At 34.5% G+C, this 22,508-nt stretch overlaps 2 protein-coding genes across 2 annotated transcripts; both read right to left on the bottom strand.

Moving 5' to 3' along the window:
- Positions 1–1,831: 1,831 nt before the first annotated feature.
- LOC141593280 (putative carotenoid cleavage dioxygenase 4, chloroplastic) lies at positions 1,832–4,044 on the bottom strand. Its single transcript, XM_074414142.1, has one exon. The coding sequence runs from the start codon at positions 3,848–3,850 to the stop codon at positions 2,054–2,056; it is 1,797 nt and encodes a 598-aa protein (XP_074270243.1). The 5' UTR covers positions 3,851–4,044; the 3' UTR covers positions 1,832–2,053.
- A 13,295-nt stretch (positions 4,045–17,339) lies between these two features.
- On the bottom strand, positions 17,340–22,263 carry LOC141593264 (protein AE7-like). Its single transcript, XM_074414141.1, has 6 exons — positions 22,071–22,263; positions 21,027–21,177; positions 20,567–20,672; positions 20,373–20,472; positions 18,284–18,329; positions 17,340–17,768 (listed from the first exon to the last, which is right to left on the bottom strand). The coding sequence occupies exons 2-6, from the start codon at positions 21,151–21,153 to the stop codon at positions 17,668–17,670; spliced, it is 480 nt and encodes a 159-aa protein (XP_074270242.1). The 5' UTR covers positions 21,154–21,177; positions 22,071–22,263; the 3' UTR covers positions 17,340–17,667.
- Between the last annotated feature and the right edge of the window lie 245 nt (positions 22,264–22,508).

Below are 22,508 nucleotides of genomic sequence, written 5' to 3'. Positions count from 1 at the left end.
TTTATTGTGAACATAGCATAGGCTACCAAAAACTCTCACATTATCGAGATTCGGTTGATGACCATAAAGAATCTCATATGGTGTTTGGCCATGCAAAACATGGGTAGGCGTTCGATTTATTAGGTACGCAGCAGTTACAACGCACTCCCCCCAAAACTCGACAGGTAAGTTTGCTTGGAAACGCAAAGCTCGGGCTTTTTCTAATATATGTCTATGTTTCCGTTCCACTCTCCCGTTTTGTTGAGGTGTATCAACATTACTAGTTTGAAAAACAATTCCATACTCACTATAATATTTTTTTAATGTTCCGGAGAGGAACTCCGTTCCATTATCACTTTGGACAATTTTAACTTGTTTTTCAAATTGAGTCTTTACCATATTGCAAAAATTAATCATTAATTGATTTACCTCACCCCGATCCTTCATGAGATAAACCCAAACGGCTCTACTCTTATCGTCTACAATGGTGAGGAAAAACCTTGCCCCATTCAAACTTTTAATATGATAAGCACCCCATATGTCACAATGTATAAGACCGAATAAAAATTCATTCCGCTTAGCATTCAACTTAAAAGAAGACCGTGTTTGTTTAGCACGACAACACGGGTCACAAATAACTTTTGAATTCCAACTTAAATTAAAACCAATCAAACCAGAAAAGGAAGGTAAGATACTACTCGAAGGATGACCAAGTCTCCGGTGCCACAGTCTCGCATCCCCATGAGCATCAACCCGTGCTACTGTTTTATTTCGACTTATATGTTTATTGTATATTATCCTCCATCCTTTTGACTACTTTCGGCTGGCTACTTTCGGCTCCATATCCTCTTCGGGACAGTTGTTCATCTTGCATAACCCTACGAATGAAAACTTTATGAACTACAGGAAACATGGGAGGGCCATTGAATTCTCATTGAAGGTCTGGAAATTTGACCCGAATCAAGTACCTTTGATATGGAAGACGACTTTAGAAGGTTCATGCACAGGCACTCTGAAAAAACTCAAACCACACTTTGAATTCTTCTCAAGAGGTGGCATTTTTGTCTCGAAATTAGTGACAACGATTATAAAAAGAATTTAATTCGAACCGTTAAGACGGATATTATGGATAAAGTATTATCTCAAATGTGCATATAATAAGATAAGGTAAATATGTTGTTTTTTTCCTATGCATTCTACTTTTGTTTTATTTTTAACTAATTGACTTGTTTTAAACTTAAGAAAGATATACCTGTCTTAAATAAGAATTTGTGTAAATAAAAAACGAAAGTTAGGAATCACGAGGGAGAGTTTTACCTCTCTAGACCCCTAGTGTTCCTACCCAGCTCGAATCCGCGGACTAAACTGAATGGTATACACTAAAAGGAAAGTTAGGGAATAAGATGATGCTTTATTTTAGTACTTTGCTTGGGATGCTTAAGATGCTTTTAATACTTTTTTTAGTGACCACTATTGCTTAGGATGCTTTAATAAAACGTAAAGAATATGCTTAAGAGTTAACATAACCCTAAGAATGAACATTTTATAAACTACAGAGAACATGGGAGTGCCGTTGAATTCCCGTTGAAGGTCTGGAAATTGGACCCGAATCAAGTACCTTTGATATGGAAGACGACTTTCAAAGGATTATGCAGAGGCAATGTGAAAAAAATCGAACCACGCTTTGAACCCTTCTCAACGGGTGGCATTTGTGTCACGGCATTAGAGATGCACCCGAATAATGACGAATTGATTTACTTTCACCTTATTCTAGAACGGCAGTTGGTTTTGTGACACACGAACAAGATTGATAAAGCCTTTATAACGCTTTTCGGGAAATGGTTTAGAAACGTTACAACGGAGTAAATTCCGAATTCATGTTTGCAAATTTGGAGCTGTTTGTGCTCTAGAATTATTATCTGTACATCGGTATCTATATCCTATACATTGGTATCTATATCCTATACATTTGTATTAGGAAGTAATAAGATATATTACTTCCTAATACAATTGATTGCACATTTAGCTAAGGCTGAATGTGCAATCAATATATTGGAGGACCGGTAAGGGATAGCTACAACTTCTTAATGTCTTTGTCGCTTACAAACAATCCATGAAACCCGTAAGGTACGCGTTGAGGTAACTTCACAGAGGCAACAATGTCAAGGTTAGCTGACTTAGCATCCATGACTTGAAACTTTGATTCCCCTGTATTTTCATCATGAACATAAGTTACTAAGTACCCGTCATCTTCGTCTGCATCCGGATTTTCTGAATCCTTTGCCACAAAGAATGGCTCGCCTCCATAGCACCCTGGCCCAAACATCCGGCTTGCAACTATGCATTCTCGCCGATCTTGGGTTACAGACACATCTAGTTTCACTATTCCTGATATTTTTGGCATTGGGTCACCAACTGCTGCGTAAACGTACTTGTTTTTCTTTCCTAGGTAAGCTGGATTTAGGACGCCGAAGTCTAGGTTTCTGGCGGATAGTGGCCGTCTTGAGACCATTCCAGTCTTGAGATCGATATGAACTTTCTCGACCAATGCATGGATTAGATCCAGTCGTTCTAACGTGTGTTCTGGGGACATAATATTTGGTGCTACTATAACTATAGATTCATTTCCGTCTTTGTCCACTTCATCCCATGCATTGATGGCATGGATAATATTCAATCCAGGCACGTCGAACCACTTGATTTCCTTCTCATCATTAGCGTACCGTGGGAGGACCCCAATTCTTGAAATCTTTGATGGGTCTAAACCAACTGGAGATCCACCCCGCAGAATCATTTCTGCGGGGTCCATCCCAATTTGGATATCGGGAAATATAGCATATTTCTTTGTGATAGCAAAGTCATGGAGGAACGAGGGCCGTGTCATGGAGAAAATGGGCACGTCTGCTTGTTTGTTTCCTTTGGAGTCGAACCTAAAAAATGTTAGAAACGGTGGCATAGGACCATAACGGAAGGCAAAAGTCTCACCGGTTTGTAGATCGACTTTAGGATGAGCAGTCATGCTCATGAATAGCTTCCCATCAAAGTCATTGCGACCGAGGGTTTGAATATCTCCGTTTGGAGTCAATCTTACTTGATAAGGAAGATCTGACTCTCCTAGCGCGTAAAGTTTCTCACCAAACAAGGCTAAACTCGTGTTAGCCGATCCAATACCATTACTCGGGTTAAATTGCCCTGCAATAAACCTGGCTGCGGCCAGAGTTCCTCTGGCCGCAGACCCTGCAAGGCCATTAAACCCTGAAAAAACACTTGGAAGAATATTAGCTCCCGCTTCATTCTCAATCATATACTTGTACGTTTTGACATAACGGCTACAAAGTGTGGCCTTGCCATCTGAGATCCGAATGGCATGGAGCATTCCATCCCCGTCAAACAGATGGTAGGGCCCACGAGGAAGGAATTGTGGGTTGGGCCCATTTCGGATGTATGCTCCCTTAAGACACGAAGGAAGAACACCTTCTAGAACCTCACAGTCTGTAGGAGGAAGCTCATCCACCGGAGCAAAGTTCTGTGACAGGACGTGCCTTGGATCGACTGACACGCGTGTAGGTGGATCGACAAACTTATTGATTATGTCATCTATTGTGTTTAAAACTGTTGATGGAAATGAAGGACTGGTTACATATCTTGGACGGGTTTTGTCCGATTTGGGCTGCAATTTTGGCGGATATGATTTTGGTAATGTAGATGGCAGTTTTTGCGTTGGTGACGCTTTTTCCGATACTTTAGGCTTATCTTCTGTTCTTACAGCTGATATGTTAATTCTTAAAGGTGACGACGAAGGTTTAATTGTAATAACAGAAATTTTTCTTTGTGGAATTGACGAGATAAAAGACGAAGATAATGCATCCATTGTGCTGTACTATTTTCGGATGAACTACTGGGAATGAGGAAAGTACAGGTGATCATACCATTTTTATAAAGTGATAGAAGAGTTGTGGGTGTTGATATTCCTATTTTTCGACTGCGACGTATGAAGAGTAATGTTTACAGGAAAAGATCCCTCAAGAAATATCAGTTTGGAGTAACCTGAATTGTGGCTCTTGGTGATTTATGTTATTTTCTTCACTAAAATGGGTTATAGGAATATCTCGGAAAGTTATTCAATTGTGAGGAGTACTTTAATAAAACGTAAAGAATATGTTGAGTCGGAGGTAGTATGTTATGACACTCTTTTTATTGCAGAAGCATTTTCCTTTTCACAAAGTTCTTTTATCCTTCTTAAGATATGGCCCATTTCAAAATGCCTTAAGAGACATCAGACATGGTATAATGTGGTCCGGTTATGGTTTCTGATGTTGCGTATGTAACTTAATTCGCTCTGGCAATTACGGCCATAATGTGAAAAATGCGTACCAAATAAAGTAAAAATAAAAGGAGGATTGTGAAACGTTTATATGTGAAACGCAAATTCTTGGTTAAGAGTTAAGACCAATCTTAAGTTAAGACGACACTCACAACCGATTTAAATAAAGTAAAAAAAAAAAAAAAAAAAAAAGAAAGAAAAAAGCATTGTGAGATGTCTTAAGTTAAGACGGTCTTAAGCAATACTTACTGTTTGGGAAAGGGACTTCAAGAGTGCAATCAGTACATTAATAGGCCGTCTCTCTCGATTTGTGGTTGGTTATTTTCTTCCCTTGGCACATTAATACATTATCCTCTTAATTATGTTTTTAACTCAATTTTCTCATATAATATGTCATGTTCTTATCCAATTAAGTTAGTTGATGTTGGTGTTTTGTGCAGATAATTTCGAGTTATCGGTTTCATTTAAGATATTCCGGTTGCAGAGCTAATTAAACTCATTACTGGTAATGTATTTTGTTTAGGGAGCTTCATGTTTTAGGTGTAGTTTGAGCCACAAGTACAATATTTCTAATGCTGACGGGTTTTGAACTCACGTTATGAATTCCACGTTTGAATGGCTTTACCCTTTGTGCACCCTTATTGTCATTCCGACTTGCAATCAAGTCGGAGTAACATAAAATCGGTCATAATCAAGGATGCTGCAACCACCAACCGATATTGCCGAAAATTCAGGTTAATGTGTTGCACAAGGACCATTCATTTCATTTACTTCCTATCTTTATCAAACTAGCCCACAGGACATGTGATGATACACTATGCTTATTTAGTTTTATTTGATTTACGGTGGTCCATTTTTCATACGTGGATAACGCGAAAATGACACTGATCGAAACTGATTTCGGTTTTATTTCAATTGTCATTGGTTTAGGTGAATTATTTCGTGGTTTTGTTGAAAATGAAGGTATTAATTATATCTACATTATTGATATGAAGATAAGCAAATTAGCTATCAGGGGTTACCGGGTTAGTATTCTTCGACGTTGATATATCAACTCTTTGCTTATCTTCATATCAATAATGTAGATAATACCTTCAATGTATAAGAATACTAACCCGGTATTTGCAATCTTGATATACATTCAATGTATAATCACTCTAAGATGACTAACTGGATGGCCTACCTGTAAAACAAGGTAATTAAATACGGAGTACGTTTTTTCTATTTATGTTAATTAATCTCGCTTAGACGACATTTTTGTAGTGATGTAAGGGTTTTCGTTTACAGCAAGGTAATGAGATGAAATGTATCCTTGCTTGGCAGATATGTTACTGACGGAATTTGAATACAAGTTATGAGTACCACGCCTCATCACTTTACCAGCCCATGCTCATATTTCTTGATATGAAATTGGGAATATATTTATTCTGAAATGCTAATATGCGAAGTTTTTTTTAGCCTTGTAGAAGAAAATACAAAGTACTCCATGTTGGTGATTTAAGAGTAACTAGTTTTAAACTCGTGCAATTCAAAATTGCACGGGTATGTATTTAGGACGGTATGAATATTTTTTGATGAATATTTTATTTTTACATTTCTATTGTAATTATCTAATAGTTCTATATCAGTGATCTAACTGGAAATAAACATTCTCGACGTTTGTTGAAGAGTAAATTTACTCGGTAGTCTATCATTGTCACCTACCATTTTCGATGTACGCGGCTAGTAGTTAAGTTGCCGAGTTTTTAACTGTAAGTAAATACTCCGTCATGATTTTTTTTTTGAATTTTTCAAATATATCGTACTATCTAGTTTTAAAAAATTATGCTTGTAATTTATTCGCATTATATGTAATTCAATCCCATAATTAAATATAAATCCTTCTCGTAATTATATAATTTTATTGTTATTCAATTTTTTTGTAAAATTATGTAAATTCTATAATTTGTAATTAGTTTTATTTATTCCGATTTGTAATTCGTACCGCTTATATGCCATTAATTTCATTTATTCGGAATGTATAAAATTATTTCATAGTAATTTTCTAAGACGGAATTTGTCGCAGGTTTGTATTGACATAATTATGAAGAAATAAATATTTTGCACACTAACGGGTCCCACCATAACATGAATTTCCAAAAGAAAAAAGGTTGTATTAATGACGTGACACGTCCTGAATTGAGTATTGTCTTCTGAATTAATAAAGATAAGATTACCGGTTCATTTGGCGTAATTAAGGTCGGTTCATTAATGGGTAATTTCTAAATAATATACTGCGAGTTCGGGAAGTACGGAGTGTACGCTCGTATAATTATTTACGAGATTGCGTCATTTAAATTCCGCGTAATTTAAATACTTTTAATCCTAATTTCTGAAAAGTTACAACCCTTAATAAATGCATCCCCATGTTTCCCTGACACCCATATCCTTTCTATATATAAGTAGATAAAGGATGGGAAGAAAAGTTACAGAAAATCATAATCTTCTACTGCATCAAAAGAACGTATAACATTCTACATAAAATATTTTCTATATTACGTCTCTGAATCCAAAAATCAGAGGGCACCGTCTTATCTCAATAGGAAATTCGGTTTCGCCCAGGCACTAATAAGGGTCGAATTATTCTATTAGGAAAGCGGAGTCGATTCGGTGCGGTATTATTGTCAATTCCTGTTCGTGCATATACAATTTCCTAACACTCCATACCAATCATTTGTTTATATTTGATTTAAAAAATCCTCACAAAAAATAAAAAAGACAAACAAATAATTAAGACGAAGATATTCAATTTGGATTAAGAACAGGGTTAGCACCTATCCGAAGTTTCACGTGACCATTCTCATCATGTTATCCAAAAATTCAAGTATTCAGTTAATAGTTTACTTTTACTTTGTTTTGTGAGGGCAAAATAAGAAATAATGCAAATGTAAATTATGCAAACTATTGTCTGAGACGGAAGAAGCACTAAGGCGTTGATATTTATTGGATGTTGCTTGTTGGTTGTAACTTGTAAGGTGTAAGGTCCAAACTGTCTTTGAGAGCAATGGTAGGGTAGATAAGAAAAGAGTGATGAAATTATGAAATTATGAAAAATGTGACAAATAGTGATAATCAAGTGGAGGCCCATTTTGTAGGATATTTGCCCATTATAGTAAATGAGAAAAGGATATAATGGCTTTAATTTTGCGTGAGAGGAAAGTAGGGAACATAAATAGAGGTGGAAATTAAGCCTAGAGATGATATTTTCTACAAAGTTATCATTTAATTGAATTTGATGGTGATGTAGGAGCGTAAGATGGATATATTCGTCTTAATCTTAAAAACAGGTTAAATAAGTGATAAGATAAAAGTTTACAGTTTAGATATTAGCAAAAAAAATTGTCCAATCTAAGCAGTGAGATGTTACTTAGCTTGTTTTAATCAGGTTCGTCTTAAGAAAGGTTAATTGTTTGTTTTAAGACACTATTTCTCTTGGTGTGAAATCCCTATTTACATATGGTTGTATCATGGTTATGGACATCGGTTGAGATATTAATATACGATCGAGTTATTAAAAGTTTGAAGGTTATTAAAGCCTATTTTGCCGCTTTGATGCAATATCGACCGCACTTAGTGAGATTAAGCGGTCTGTATCGCATTGGAATGGGACATCGAGACAATTTGAGAAGATCATATGAACCAAAATTTAAGCTTGTGGTTGAGACTCAGTCAATAATTTTATACCGTAATACCCACCAGGCGTCCAGGCCACCACTCGTCAACCACCTATGTCATCACGGCATACACTTACCCTGTTAAACATTAGCCCCGACCCACTTTATTGGAGAGGAGTTGGCGGGTATGATCGGTGTAGATGAGGAGGATGGAAATGGATAATGAATGATAGGTTTGTCAATGTGGTCTCATTACAAAAAAAATTTTTTACAGGGTGGCTATTCCCCGCATAATAGCTAGTAGTTAATTTTGGGCTTTGCCTCTCTTCAACACAAAAAAAAAAAAAAAAAAAAAACTAACTTTTACATAAATTAGATGAAGGATTCAAGTTTGTTAATGGATACTCATATGTTTGTTAATGTGGTCTCCTACACAAATTTGTCATACATAAATAAGTGGAATTGTTCCTCCATTGAGAAAAAACTGATTAAATTGTATTCCCTTCGTTTTCCATCATAAAATAAAGTAAATGTAAACTATTCACTAGAATAAAGGTACTATGTGTTTGTTAGGGTAGCACACAGAATCTATAAACAATTTCAATATCACGCTCTCAAATACTTTATGTAGCCTTACAAACTGGGGAAAGGAATTGCGTAAATCTACCTTATGCAATTATGCATGTGAAAGAGCCATATCAAAACGCAATATCGTTAATATCATTTCTAAAGTAACTACCATCAATACTTTATCTAAATAACCCCTTTAAAGTAACTACCATCGATACTTTTCCATAATAAGGATACTAGGGTCATTGATATGTAACTCTACAATGTTTTATTGTTACTCAATATTTAGATTAAGATCGATCTAACTTCCTTTTCTTTTATGGAAATAATTATTGCATTTCCTCAAAAGAAAAGGAGGCCTATTACTTTTCAATGGTGTGGATCTAATTTTGGATAAATCGAATGGTTGTAAATATATTTGAGTAGGTATAGGTAAAGGTAAATGAATGAAAATAAGCGTATTAGAGAGAGAATGAAAAGAATCCACATTGATATCGGTCTACCATAATACCATGTACGAGTAATTCTGTAAGCAATAGAAATGCTTGGTCTATTTGTTGTTTAGTAGTTGGCCTAATTTATGAATATTTTCCTACCTTAGCTATCTATTATGAAAGGGTTCTTGTTAGTTGTTACTCCCTCTCTTTTGAATATTTGTTTACCTTTAATTTTGGTACAAAAACAAGGAAAGAGGAGTCGCTAATCATTAAAAGACAAGGGACCAAATTGAGTATGAATGTCATATTCAATTGCCCATAACAGCATTCCTAAAATAGAAAAATAAACAATTAACTGAGATACCCCAAAATAAAATAAACAAACAAATGACCGGGACAAATGGAGTACATTACTAAAGATATAAAGATTTATTTCATTTTAAATAAATATTGGTTTTTTTAGTGCCTTTCTCTGGGTGTTATAGACTCGTCCAATCGTGTATTTTGTATTAATCTATCCATATCGTTTTTATTATCGCCCCCTCCCTTCTAAAATTATTATTATTTCCTCTCTAAATTTAGTAAGAAAAATTGTAATCTTTTAATATCTCCTTTAAACTTTAAAGAATTAACTATCATCACCATCACCATAATTTTTTTATGCGTCTACCATTGCCTTCACATGAGAGCGTCTTGGTCATTGGTTTACCTCTAGGCTGTCTAGGTGTAAGGAGTCGCACATTTAGCCGCATAATCCCTGAGAATTGCGCGCGCGGTCCTTTTATTTCGAGCCCTTAGATTTTATATTTCCGCTTATGTATTTTCATTTCTGTTTTTAGTTTCATTTAGTACTCCAAGACTACTTCTTGCGTGTCGAATCTTGGAGTCTCGTTTTTAGTTTAAGATATGTTTTTAGGCGTTTAGAAAACATATCGTTATTCTACACATTCAATGTATCCTGCTACCAGGACAAAACTATCAAATTTGCCTCTATGAGAGGTGCTAGTCTATCAAAAACCATTTCTCATCCAAAAGCTTGCTGTTGCTTGTTGCTTGCTTTCAATAATCGTATTGCTTACTTTTATTGTTTTCGTGTGCCGGACTTGATAATCGTGACTAGGATTCCCTACACACACCCCGAGTCCTGAGAAACGTGCTAGTGGGCGATCCCTCACTAGTACGAGACCCTTGTTGCTTGCATTCTTGCCCTAGAGTTGGGCAAGGGTGCGCACCACGATTCGACAAAAGTACCAGACCGTGACACTAGACATGCTTCTAATAGGTAATTGATCTTCCACGGTCATTATTGTTCACTTGTCATCTTCAACCTACTAGAAGTGGGCTTAATATTTGTAGTTTACTCTATAGAGTGTTGTGTATAAATGGGCCAAATCTTTACATTGAAAACTATTGATTAGGTAATAATTTACGGCCCAATCCCTTAGAAAAGCCCACAACGAAATCACCGCATGATCCAACAAGCCCAAACCTGGATCTGAGGGCCAATGCTCAAATAGATGTCGATGACACGGTGGGTGCGGAGGAAGGGTAACCCGCACCCGCCCCGCGAGTCTATAATGCGTACCCACGCCCGCCCCGCGACCCGCGGCGGGTTGAACTTTTCAAACCCGTCCCCGCCCCGCGGGGACCCGTTGACCCGCCAAATTACCTATCTCCTCATAAACAATTTTTAAAAATATAAATCTAAAATCTAAAATATACTAGTCGTACTACTTATACAAATAAGTTTTCGCAAAATATACATTCAATTAACTAGTACACAAGTTTTTCAAACCATGAAAGAGTTTTACAAACAATGAAATGCATGTCCAAAGTAAACAGAGCTACTTGATCAAATTAACAGAGCTTCACTCATTGTTCCCTCAAATCATCTAAAGCTCCGTTAGCATTCTTACCAAGTATCATTGGTTTGGGCTTTTTATCCTCTTGTTATAATTTTCTTTTATTATTATAGTATAATTACTACTACTTATTATAGGTGGGTTGGTGATTTGGAGATGAGTGAGGCGGGTATAAGCGGAGCGGGGACATGCGGAGCGGGGCGGGCGGGGTGGGTGTGGGGCGGGGTGGGTATGGGGCGGGTTTCATGTGATACCCATCCCCGCCCCACGACCCGCGACGAATGATACTTTTGAAACCCATCCCCGCCCCATGACCCGTCAAATCATTACCCGCGCCCGCCCCAAGTGGGGCGGGTGCGGGGCGAGACCCGCCAAAACCCGCCCCACTAACATCCCTAGTCATATGTACGAGTCGGCCTATCACACCCCCGACCATCTGGTCGGCCCCGGGACGAGGGCCCAGGGGAGAAAAGTTGTAAGCTCAGCGACATACCTCGAGATCCTCACCTTTCACCCTAGAAATAAGAGTTACTGTTCATGTAGAAGGTAATCCAATTCTTTCCCAATTTCTCACTCTCTAAAAGCTTTCTCTCACTACAACAATCGGCCTAATATAACTCCTCACGACTCACGAGGAACTCGGTCAACCTAAAGAGACTTAAAGAGAATGTGACTTAGGCATCAAATGGGCTTTATGATTTGCCTCCGGTTTTCAATAATAAATTCTTTTTTTTAGAAAAAAATTATAAGAGTTTTATGATAACAAATTTCATTGATTTTATATGATAAGAAGTTGGGTTAAAAGATATGCTATTAGTAAAAAGTTACACAGTAATATCAAGTTTCGTGGAAAAAAGACGTATTCGTTAAAAAATTCATTTTATGATTTTGTACGGCTTTAAATTTTTTTCTTAAATCAAAATATAAGGACAAGAGACGTGAAGAATAAATTAATTATCAATTTAAAATTTGAATTTAACAGAGAGTAATATACACCAAAACTAAAACTTTATAATTACCGTATATGTATTGTATGGGATTTATACTAATTCCGTGATTACCACCGTAAATGATCCCCTCTTCTTTTTTTGATTTTTGTGTCAATAAAAATAAATAAATGATCGAAAACGACGGAGAAATTAACACGTGAGATTAATATATGGTGTGTAAAGTTCCAAGCATGTTTTGTAGGTGACCATAGAAATGCCCAACTTTTAAGGGGTGGTTGAGAAATGAATGCGTGATCATGATTTGTGAAAGGTGATTATCAAGCAACAACGTTAATACCCCGACCTACTTCCGTACCCGGGTGAGAGCTTGTGTTTAATTGTGAAAAGGGAAATTAATTTAGATAATTTATTTTGACAAAATAACACTTTATCATTATATTAATACTATATAGAATATTAACTATATATAGAATCATGTTGATTGTTTTAGACTTTCTTTTTATATTGTGCTTGTTTCGGATTGGAAGTTTTGGGTTCAAATCCGATCCAAAACTTTTTATGTAATACAATTCTCATGTTTATTATTAATTTGCTTCATTTAATGCAATAAACTGAATTACTTAATTACTAACTAGTTTTGTGACCCGTGAAAATCACGGGTTTGACTTTTTTTTGTTGTTTTGTTTTTGGTGTTATGTTCGTAAAAGTGTTTTTCGTCTTTTTCTGTACTTTCTTTTTTACTTGGAGATATATTATAATTAGGGTATTTTGAAATTTTGTGATATGAGTCAAAACTATGTAATGAGGAATGACACCAAAACTCCTAAATCTGTATGATGGTTTGATCTGTCTTAATGAGAACCCCTAAGTTAGTATTCATCCATTTTAATATTCGAGCATTGTAACCACTAAATTAAACTTACTTAAGCTAACAAAAATACTTGGTATATGTGAAATAAAAGTAAAAAAGAATAAAATATTAATTGTTTATACCTCGACATTTCACGTTTAGATCCTTGGTAAGTAACTCTGAAAATAAACAAAAATAAATTAGAATCCAATTAAATAGAGTGTAAAAGACTAAACAAAAGTATGCAAATAAAAAATTATTGGTGAATGGAAGTAATGAACAATTTAATGCATATTTTCTTAGAGAGTTTTTTAAGGTTCTTACATAGTCATTTATTTAACCAATTTTTATATTTTGTCTTTATAGTTACCAAAATCATTACTCATGTAGTTATGAAAAATTTAGTGCATATTTATCTTTTTTATTTTTTTGTCTTTTTAGTTACATTAGTGGTTTTGAAAAATTTAGTGCATATTTATGTTAGAAAATTTATAAAGGTTCTTAAATGATCACTTAGTTAGAGTAAGATGATGTCACTTGATGCTTAAGAAATTGCTCAAAATATCATTTTTATGTTATTGTATAGTAATAGTAATAGTAATAGTAATAGTAATAGTAATAGTAATAGTAATAGTAGTAATAGTAATAGTAATAGTAATAGTAATAGTAATAGTAGTAATAATAATAATAATAATAATAATAATAATAATAATAATAATAATAATAATAGTAATAGTAATAATAATAATAGTAAAAAAAATAGTAATAATAATAGTAATAATAAGGATAATAATTTATGAATGAATGGATTATAAAAATGTCATGTGAATTAAAATTAAATTATTTAGGTAGCCTCTTGATTGTATATTCGTTTTGTTACCTGTGCAATGCACGGGATAAATATAAGTTTTCTTACTAAAATTTAGATTTGTTTCTTAATACTCAAAAGTGAATAATAATGTTTAATTAAACTAAATGTACAACAAATTCTTGCACAAATCAAGATATAGTAGTATAGTAGTACAAGACAATAATTACACATTCTGTTTGAAACATAAATAGTTTGATCTACGAAATTAAATATGAGAAAGTGAAAAACAATTACCCTAATATGAACAAAATCGTTATCCAAAATTTGTTATACAAACTTTACAACTCATTGTCATTTGACACAAAGTACATTTTTTTGTGTGGAAAGCGAATGTGGTAGAGGCAAGAGCATCTACTAATAAAACGATACATCAATGATTTATTAGTTTATACCTTAAGTTTTATCTTTAGTTTTCGCCTTAGTCTTGTGCCTTTTGATTATCTTCTTTCTTCAAACTACTTGCATGAGGCTCTACCCTATCTACATTCACGTGCCTTTGATGATGCTGTAGAGTTGATACACATGTTTTATTGATCAAAGAGAAAACATCAACATGATTACATGACGAAGATTTAACAAAAGAATCGAAATATTCTCACATGTAGCCCATTTAAATTAATCCAGATGAAAAATATAAATTCTAATATAAAGCAAACGATTCATAAGAACGAATAACATAAAAAATTAAAATACTTTATCATACTACAAAACAACAACAATAACAATTTCATATAAGAGATGTTAATTCATTTTTATATACCATACGTTCATACTCACCATAACCAAATATACTATTCAACAATGAAATATAGTATGTAATTTGAAAATTTATGATCAATGAATATTAAACGGAGGATTAGTGAATGGAAACTATTAGTTTTATATACATTATACAACCATTAGCTTTAAACTTTTCATTTTACTTTTCATTTATTTTGTGAGTTATGAGTATTATTAAATAAGATTATACAACCATTGATTCTCATTTTTCATATTCCTTTTCATTTATTTTGTGAGTTATGAGTGTTAAATAAATAAGATAATTGATTATGAGAAGCTTAAGAGGTAAATTAATTAGGAAAAAGATTAATGAAAATTGTGGGTGTTCAATTGCCTTGTTTTTAGACGCGTGAATAGTTTTTCACATAATAAGTAAATTGGACTAATGTGAAAAATGTCATAGTTTTTCAATTGCCTTGTTTTTAAATAGTAGTTGAAGTAAAATGTCATACTTTTACTTTTAGGAATGTTATTAAACTATAAAATTATTTTTATTTTTAATTAAAAAGGTTTTAATTTTAGGAAAGTAAAGTATAACAATTTATAAAAGAAAAAAAATACAACACTTCCAACAAACACTTAATCAAATTTATAAATTAGAAAAATAAGTATGAAGAACTTTTAATCAATTCATTAACAGGTTTTATTACAAAAACTTTAATTAAAATGTTAAATTTTATTTGTGAATTTGTATAGATTTCATTACTTTTGAATTTTTTTTAACTCATGAAATATTTAATGTATAAAATTAATTTAAGAATAATGCTAATATCCTTCGATTTGTTTTAGCTTATATGTTACAATTATGAAATTTATAAGTGAATTTGTATAAATCACATCACTTTTGAAATTTTTTTAACTCAAGAAATATTTAATGTATACAATTAATTTAAGAATAATGATAATATCCCTTTATTTATTTTAACTTATATGTTACCAAATATATGATGACACTTTTGTGAGAAATTTTTGTAAATTTAATAATCAATACAAATTTAAAAATTATAAAAATGCAACATAGATTGAAATTTAATGACTATGCCACATGGAATTAAATTTAATGCTTTTAAAAGTCTTTTAGTTTGATTTACTTTAACTTATATGTTACAAAATATATGATGTCACTTTTGTAAGAAATTTTAGTAAATTTATTAATCAATACAAATTTAAAAATTATGAAAATACAACATAGAATAAAATTTAATGAGTATGCCACATGGAATTAAATGTAATGCTTTTAGAAGCCTTTTAACAATATTGTATAGATGAGATGTTCATTTTCCATACCACATATGTATTTGTGTATATAATTATATATGGAGTATTATGTTTTCGCTAAATGTGATTTAATTTAACTAATTTAGTGGAGTATCTTGTTAAGTAGGAGTATAGTTATTTTAATTTTTCATTTTTTCAAGAGTTTATGTTACAACTTACAAGTATGTTTTAACATGTGTTCGATGAACATAAGTTAGAAAATCCGGATTTCTTTAGTTTAGAGCGTTCAGTTACATCAACTAAATGTCTAAACCTCTCTAAAAACGTCATTTACAGCGCAACGCACCCTCGACTTACAAAATCTTATAAATACCAATATCAACACATAACTAATACGTATAACACATTGACACATGAGCCCATGTTAGAAAAACCGAATTTCTATTTATTTTAGGGCGTTTAGCCATTTAGTTACATCAACTAAACTTCTGAACCCTTCTAAAAACGTCATTTATAGCGCAACACACCCCCGACTTACAAAATCCTATAAATACCAATATCAACACATAACTAACATAACACACACACACACAAACTCATTTCCCAAACAAAACTAGAGCCTCTTAAACTAATAAAGAGTGCAACACACATGGATAACGTGAAGCAAAGTGGAGTGGTTAAGTGGTACAATGAGGAAAAGGGTTTTGGGTTCATAACACCAGATGATGGTTCCAAAGATGTGTTTGTTCACTTTACGGCTATCGTAACCGACGGGTCCAAGATCCTTGATGAGGGCCAAAAGGTCCAATTTGAGATTGAAAACGGGTCTAAAGGCCCGGCCGCCGTCAATGTTACTCCCGTCTAAGAAAGTCATGGTTATAAATCTCTTCGGAGATTTGAATAACTACCCATCTATTATAAATGTGTAATATTACGCTCATTTTGTTAAGTGTCCTTTTATCATGATTATATATACTATATACTCCTACCATTTTATTATAAGTTGGCCCAAGTGCCATCAAGCTACCCATCTATTATAGATGTGTAATATTACGCTCTCATCTATAAGTACCTCTTTATTATGATCATATTATGTACTCCATATACCATTCTATTATAAGTTATGAGAAATAAGTGTTGGAATTTTTAATATAATGTTCAATGAAAAAATACTTTAATTATTAAAGGTACCTTTTCATATGGTGTCTTTCATTTTCTGTAAGTATAATATGTCACTCCCATTTATTTTACTCCGTACATGGAAATTTGATCAACTCTCATATCCCACTCAACATTAAATCTAGGGGTGTTCATTGGTCCGGGACCGGACCTTACCGGACCAAATTCTCTGGACCGAAAACCAAATAAGGGCTAAAAGGCGGGTCGAGGATCGAACCATATTAATTAATATTGGCCCGGTCCGGTCCAAATGGTCCGGTCAGATCCGGTCTTTGGTCCGGACCACTGAGTAAACACCCCTAATTAAATCCATGTATTGGCAGTGTGATTATCAAGCATTGTAGTATTCGCCAGTTTCTCAAGTCTGAAGTATCGCAATATGAGAAACGTAAGTCGTTCTATTCTGGGAAGGTAATTGTCCATTTACCTTGTGTACCGTAGAGGACATAACGTGAATTCATTACACTCGGGTTTGTTAATCACGAAACAAAAATTGTCGGTGAAATGAGTTTTGGGTACATAACCACCGATGATGGCACCCAAGATGTCTACGTTCATTTCAGCATCATCCAAACCCGAGGCCCCAAGACAATTGCCGAAGACCAATTGGTCGAGTTTGAGACCGAGAGCGGGAGTAATGGCCCTACTGCTAGTCTGCTACCAATGTTATACTCATCTCAATTACAATTCCCTTGTTTCAACCAAATAAATGTTGTTCAGTTTACATGAATCGCTAATTCGTATGTATTTGATCATGAGAATCTCATTATGTGTGTCGTTACATCAATCGCTAATTCAGATGAATTTGATCATGAGAATGTTATTATGCATCAAAATTGTCTAGTCTATATTTACATACAACAATTTTCACCAAAGATAGTACCGCAAATGAATAAATACCCATATCTAGATCGACACACCTTAACCAAGAGTTTGGAGAGAGACAGAGAAAATAACACGATGAAAACCAAATTGTGTGGAGGCGCAGAGAGGTTCAAGCAAAGGACGGAGCTAGACATTCATCAACCATATCCACTAGGTTAGGATTTTCTAAAGCGGCTGCTACACGCTCCTTGTCATTCAACTGTTTATTAACTGCAACGACAGTAACTAAATGAGCAGATGCGTAAGCAATCCAAAGAGTAACATTAGCATCGGTATTTACAGGATGCAACTAATGATAAATGATGGCATCACGAGTCACGAGACACCATCTCAGTAATCAGCATCGGTTACAGACCGATATTTGAAAAGAAACGATTATTTTTAAGCGTTCAAAATTAAATTAACTGTCAAAGTAGGTTTGAAATGGAACTATCTAAAAAAATGAGTCCGTGTTGGATACGTTGCTTGTCTGGATGAATGAGTGACTAAGCAAGTAACCATTCTCAAGAAAATATCGTTGAGGGACTCAGGCGATTTACGTTCATCAACCCAACGTTTGTTTAAAGCATCTTTGATAGGCAATTCAGATTTCAGCAAAGATGCTTCGAATTTGGGGGAGGGAGGCTGCGCCCATTTTTGACAAATAGTTTCAACCGATCCTCATTTTGATAATAATGCTGATTTTACATATTAAAATAAAAGTTCAAAAAGGTCTTGTTACTTACCTGCGGCCTCAGTAGCATGGGTTCCTGGCGCTACTCTGATATCCACCTGGTAATTAACAAGACAGTGAAACATTTATGAGTATTACAAGCTGCAAAGTGCAATCTTAGCAAAACAAAAAGTATATAGCAGTGAAAAAGTCGCAAGCACTCAAACCCAAAATCATTCCCCAAGCTCAAAGTCCATTTAACGCACTATTACTTTCCAAGTATGCAAGTAAATGTTATATTTATAAAAAAGGGTTGGTTGCTTTATTGTAACTCCGCCTACAAACTGTTTCCATTAGAACAATTTGGTCGTATGCAAGCAAGCGGTTGTCCAAAAATGGATAGGTTGAGATGCCCGGAAAATGAAAGTTAGAAGTTCAGACTAAGACACAGGGCGTAGGCCTGTAGAAGACTAAGATAAAAATTAGAGCCATACTGCAATTGACACGTATATACTGACATGGCACAGTTTAAATCCGTCAAAATTAAAGACATTTCATATGTTGTTTATAGCAGCTGGTTATACGGCTATACGCCATGTTAAGTAAGGTTCTGTTCACATTGGAAAGATTTAGGTTTTAGCTGACTGTCCAACTTGCTATCAAGGAGTGAAAACCTAGATCTAAACAGCAATGACGAGACCGAAGCTCCAAAATAAATTGGTGTTAGCTTACATTAACCATCATAAGGAACAATGTAAATAAAAGGAGGAAAGCGAGAGTGACAAAACGAACAGTTTACTTGTGAAGGATGTTAAAAAGATAAAGGCCTAAGAAACAGAAACCCAAACCTAAACCCAACTCAAATAACAATGTATAAACTTCACTGGCAGGAGCGATTCAAGCATTTTGACTATGGGGGTTAGATTTATTGGATAAAATTTTCGAGGCTAGAATCGCTATTTCACTATTGGTAATTGAATAAATATAGTCTTTTCTTAAAATACTATAGCTAGTATATGTACATTATTATACTACTATTCTTAAATTATACTCCGTAATACTATACTGCGGATCATCATCCAATTAGGGAGCACCACGGGGTCTTAAAAAGTAAAAGCTTAAAAATCACTATAAAGTGTCATATCACAATTTGAATAACCAGAACCCAACTTTCATCATCTATTAAGAAATAAATATGCCAAGTTCTCATTCCCTACTAATTTAAAGGAAGTACATATCCAATGCCTTCAAACTTCTACACGCAATCAATCAGCGAGCAACCAACCCTTTTTGCAAGCACCAGAAGACATTCAAAAGAAAAAAAACCACTAAAAAGTCAAAACTACTAAGTAAAGTAAGAGGCACAAGACCGCAGTTCATCATCAAGTTTAGTGAGCATCACAGGATCTTAAAAAATAAAATTTAAAATCTCTTGAAAGTTTCACCTCATAATTGGACAACCAGAAGTCCAGAACCCAGCTTACACCATTTGTCCATAAATAAACATGCCAAGTTCTCATTTCCCTACTAATTTACGGAAGTAATAATTTAATACCTTTTTTTTACATGCAATCAATGAGAGATCTATCAGTTTTGTAATAGCCCCGTGCCCCCATCCCCTATTTGAACAAAGTTGTACATGTAAATTAGATAGAATGGACAATTATTTCAGTTTCAGTACATGTAATATTAGATAGAATAGACAATTATTTCAGTTTCACCACTCAAAGAACTATGCATTCGATAAAAAAGAATTAGCCACCCAAGGGAAAAACCTGCTAACTTACCAAAGACAGGTTCCAATCATTGCCAAGATAACTGTTACTCCCTCTGTCCCGGTCATTTGTTATCCTTTTCTATTTTTGGGTGTCTCAGTCATTTGTTGTCATTTCTATTTTAAGAATGAACTTGATGAGTAATTTGATCATTCTTATTCAATTTGTTCCACTTACCATTTAGTTATTGGTCATCTCCTATTTCCTTGGTCTTTGTGCCAAAACCAAAGGACAACAATTGACCGGGACGGAGGGAGTAATATATAAATTTGATATATGGACGATCTAAAAAGCTCTCAGGCTTAACAACTACGTAAGTTACACAACCATCTTAAGCAAAAGAAAAATGCAACAAATATTAACAGGCTCATGATATAGAATTCAGACCTTGTAACGTGAAGGCAAGCTCCGCAAGAGTTTCACCCTTAAGCATAGGCCAATGACTGTTGCCATACTACAATGTTCAACTGTTGGCGTGAATGTTACTCTGCAAAAACAGTTAGGTGTAAAGCTCAATTATCGCCTATCGCTAAAAAAGAGAGCTCAAACAAGATGTACATAGCTAGATATTATAACCTTACCGAACATGACTACGCTTGTCATCTAATTCAACAGAATCTTCTGTCACCACTTTCAGCTCTTCTAGAGAATACGGATGCTCAGGATCTTTTATGTCTCTAATATGATGTAAGAAGAAGTTAAGGAAACAAACTCCCTCACCATTTATTTTAATTCCTTAATCATGCTGTGCACAAACATACTCTATCAGCCTTGAAGAGCAATAATTTCCAAATAATATCAACTTTGCTCTCACAAATAAATCAAAGAACTCATTTCAACTGAAAATATATTGTGTCTCTATGAACAAATTTTTGGGCACGATTGTCCTTGAATAATGAATATAATCCAAGAAGTGCGTAAGATCCCAAATTCCATATACTCAAAACCGTCAAATCAATTAAACATAATGGCTCAACCACAACAACACTAAAGAAAAATAATAAGAAAAAGCATATAGGAAAGAACAATGGAAAAGGATATCAAAAATCTCAAGCTCGTCAATGGGTTCGACAGAGTACTCATCAACCAGGTCAGGTTGTTGAGGACGAGATCTGCGCTCTTTCTTCTCATAGACCGTTGGGTTGGCATTTATTAACCCACTCACCATCTTTGGCTTCCGGAATTTGTTGACCTGTCCAGAATTGGAGATACAATATATAAATTCACAAACCATCCCCTCAACAGAATATTTCACCACCACATTTTAGTCTCCATTCTCTAACCTTAGTAATAGGGCAAGTGAACAGAACGCATAAACTGTAAATTTATATCCTTATCTCAATTAGACCGGCAAACATTAAGATGCCCGAAAACAACACAGAGTCGATGGACGGTTAAGCAATTGGGTCAAGACAAACCAACATGCCATTTGTTTCAGATAGGTTAACTTGAGGTCTCATGACACAAATGCCAGCACAAATAGCCCATTTATTTAGTAGTTCCGAACACAAACCCGACAAGAAATTACCCCCTCCTCCCTCTTTGCGAAAGCCATTAATACATTGGGGTAATGTTGTTTTTCTATAATCTAAGTAGAATGAAAAAAAAAAGGAAACTTCTTATTAGCCAGAGTGTACGAAGACGTGGTACTCCGGAAGCACCTAAGAATTTCTCATATCGGAAATTGGTCCACCCGTCCCACCATGGTCTTAGTGACAAAAACAAAGGCGAACAAATAACCGACACGGAGTACCAAATACCAAAATCATAACTCAATTAAAAATGGTTCAAACCTAAATTACCTACTCCTTCCGTCCCAGTCATTTGTTTACCTTTCATATTCTTTGCAAACGGATTTAATCAAATGTAAACAAAGGGAGTAATTACAAAACAGTTAACAGCTATCATATGCAACTATGCAAGGTTCATGGCAACTGCAATCTCTAATGAATCATCAGAATTGGGGGGAAAAACACAGTTCAACAATATCAAATTAAACCCTAATTTTAGATTATCACAAAAAAATCAACTTAAAAGGAACAATAACATGATAGATGAAAACTTAAATTCGGAAATAATACTCACAATCAAAGATAGAGGCGTGCAAGCGAATTGAGATTTGGTGAAGAGCGAGGTAGAAAACCAAGTAAGAAATCAGGTTTGTTAAATTCGTTGAGTGATTGAGTTGAATAAGAGGATAATTGAAGTTGCGGGTCGGTTTTGGATTAGGTCCATTCTGCGTTTTGTATTGGGACGGTTGGGTTGTACTTGTGCCCGTAGGAGTGTAGATTTTGAGTTGGGATTGGGTCATTTACTCATTTGCGTTTTGATTAGTAGTTGGGATTCATACCGACATCGTCGACACATTATTAATTATCGTCTATAATTTGTAATGACTTTTCTAATCTACCCTTCACTCTAAAGCTCCCATATATTAACATTTTTTTTCCAAGTACGACATTTCCGTCACCACCGCTTCAATTCCGTCAGCAAATTCAAGAAATCGACGACAAGTAATCTAAA

The sequence above is a fragment of the Silene latifolia genome, chromosome 1, assembly GCF_048544455.1.
Source record: "Silene latifolia isolate original U9 population chromosome 1, ASM4854445v1, whole genome shotgun sequence".
Lineage (NCBI taxonomy): Eukaryota > Viridiplantae > Streptophyta > Magnoliopsida > Caryophyllales > Caryophyllaceae > Silene > Silene latifolia.
This window is presented reverse-complemented; position numbering and strand designations above follow the sequence as displayed.

Excerpts from the sequence above, each read along its gene's own strand:
- LOC141593280 (XM_074414142.1), bottom strand. The coding sequence starts at position 3,850 with ATGGATGCATTATCTTCGTCTTTTATCTCGTCAATTCCACAAAGAAAA.
- LOC141593264 (XM_074414141.1), bottom strand. The coding sequence starts at position 21,153 with ATGGTGAGTGGGTTAATAAATGCCAACCCAACGGTCTATGAGAAGAAA. Across the intron at positions 20,473-20,566 it reads GACAAGCGTAGTCATGTTCG|AGTAACATTCACGCCAACAG; the intron begins GTAAGGTTATAA and ends CTGTTTTTGCAG. Across the intron at positions 17,769-18,283 it reads CCATGCTACTGAGGCCGCAG|TTAATAAACAGTTGAATGAC; the intron begins GTAAGTAACAAG and ends CTGTCGTTGCAG.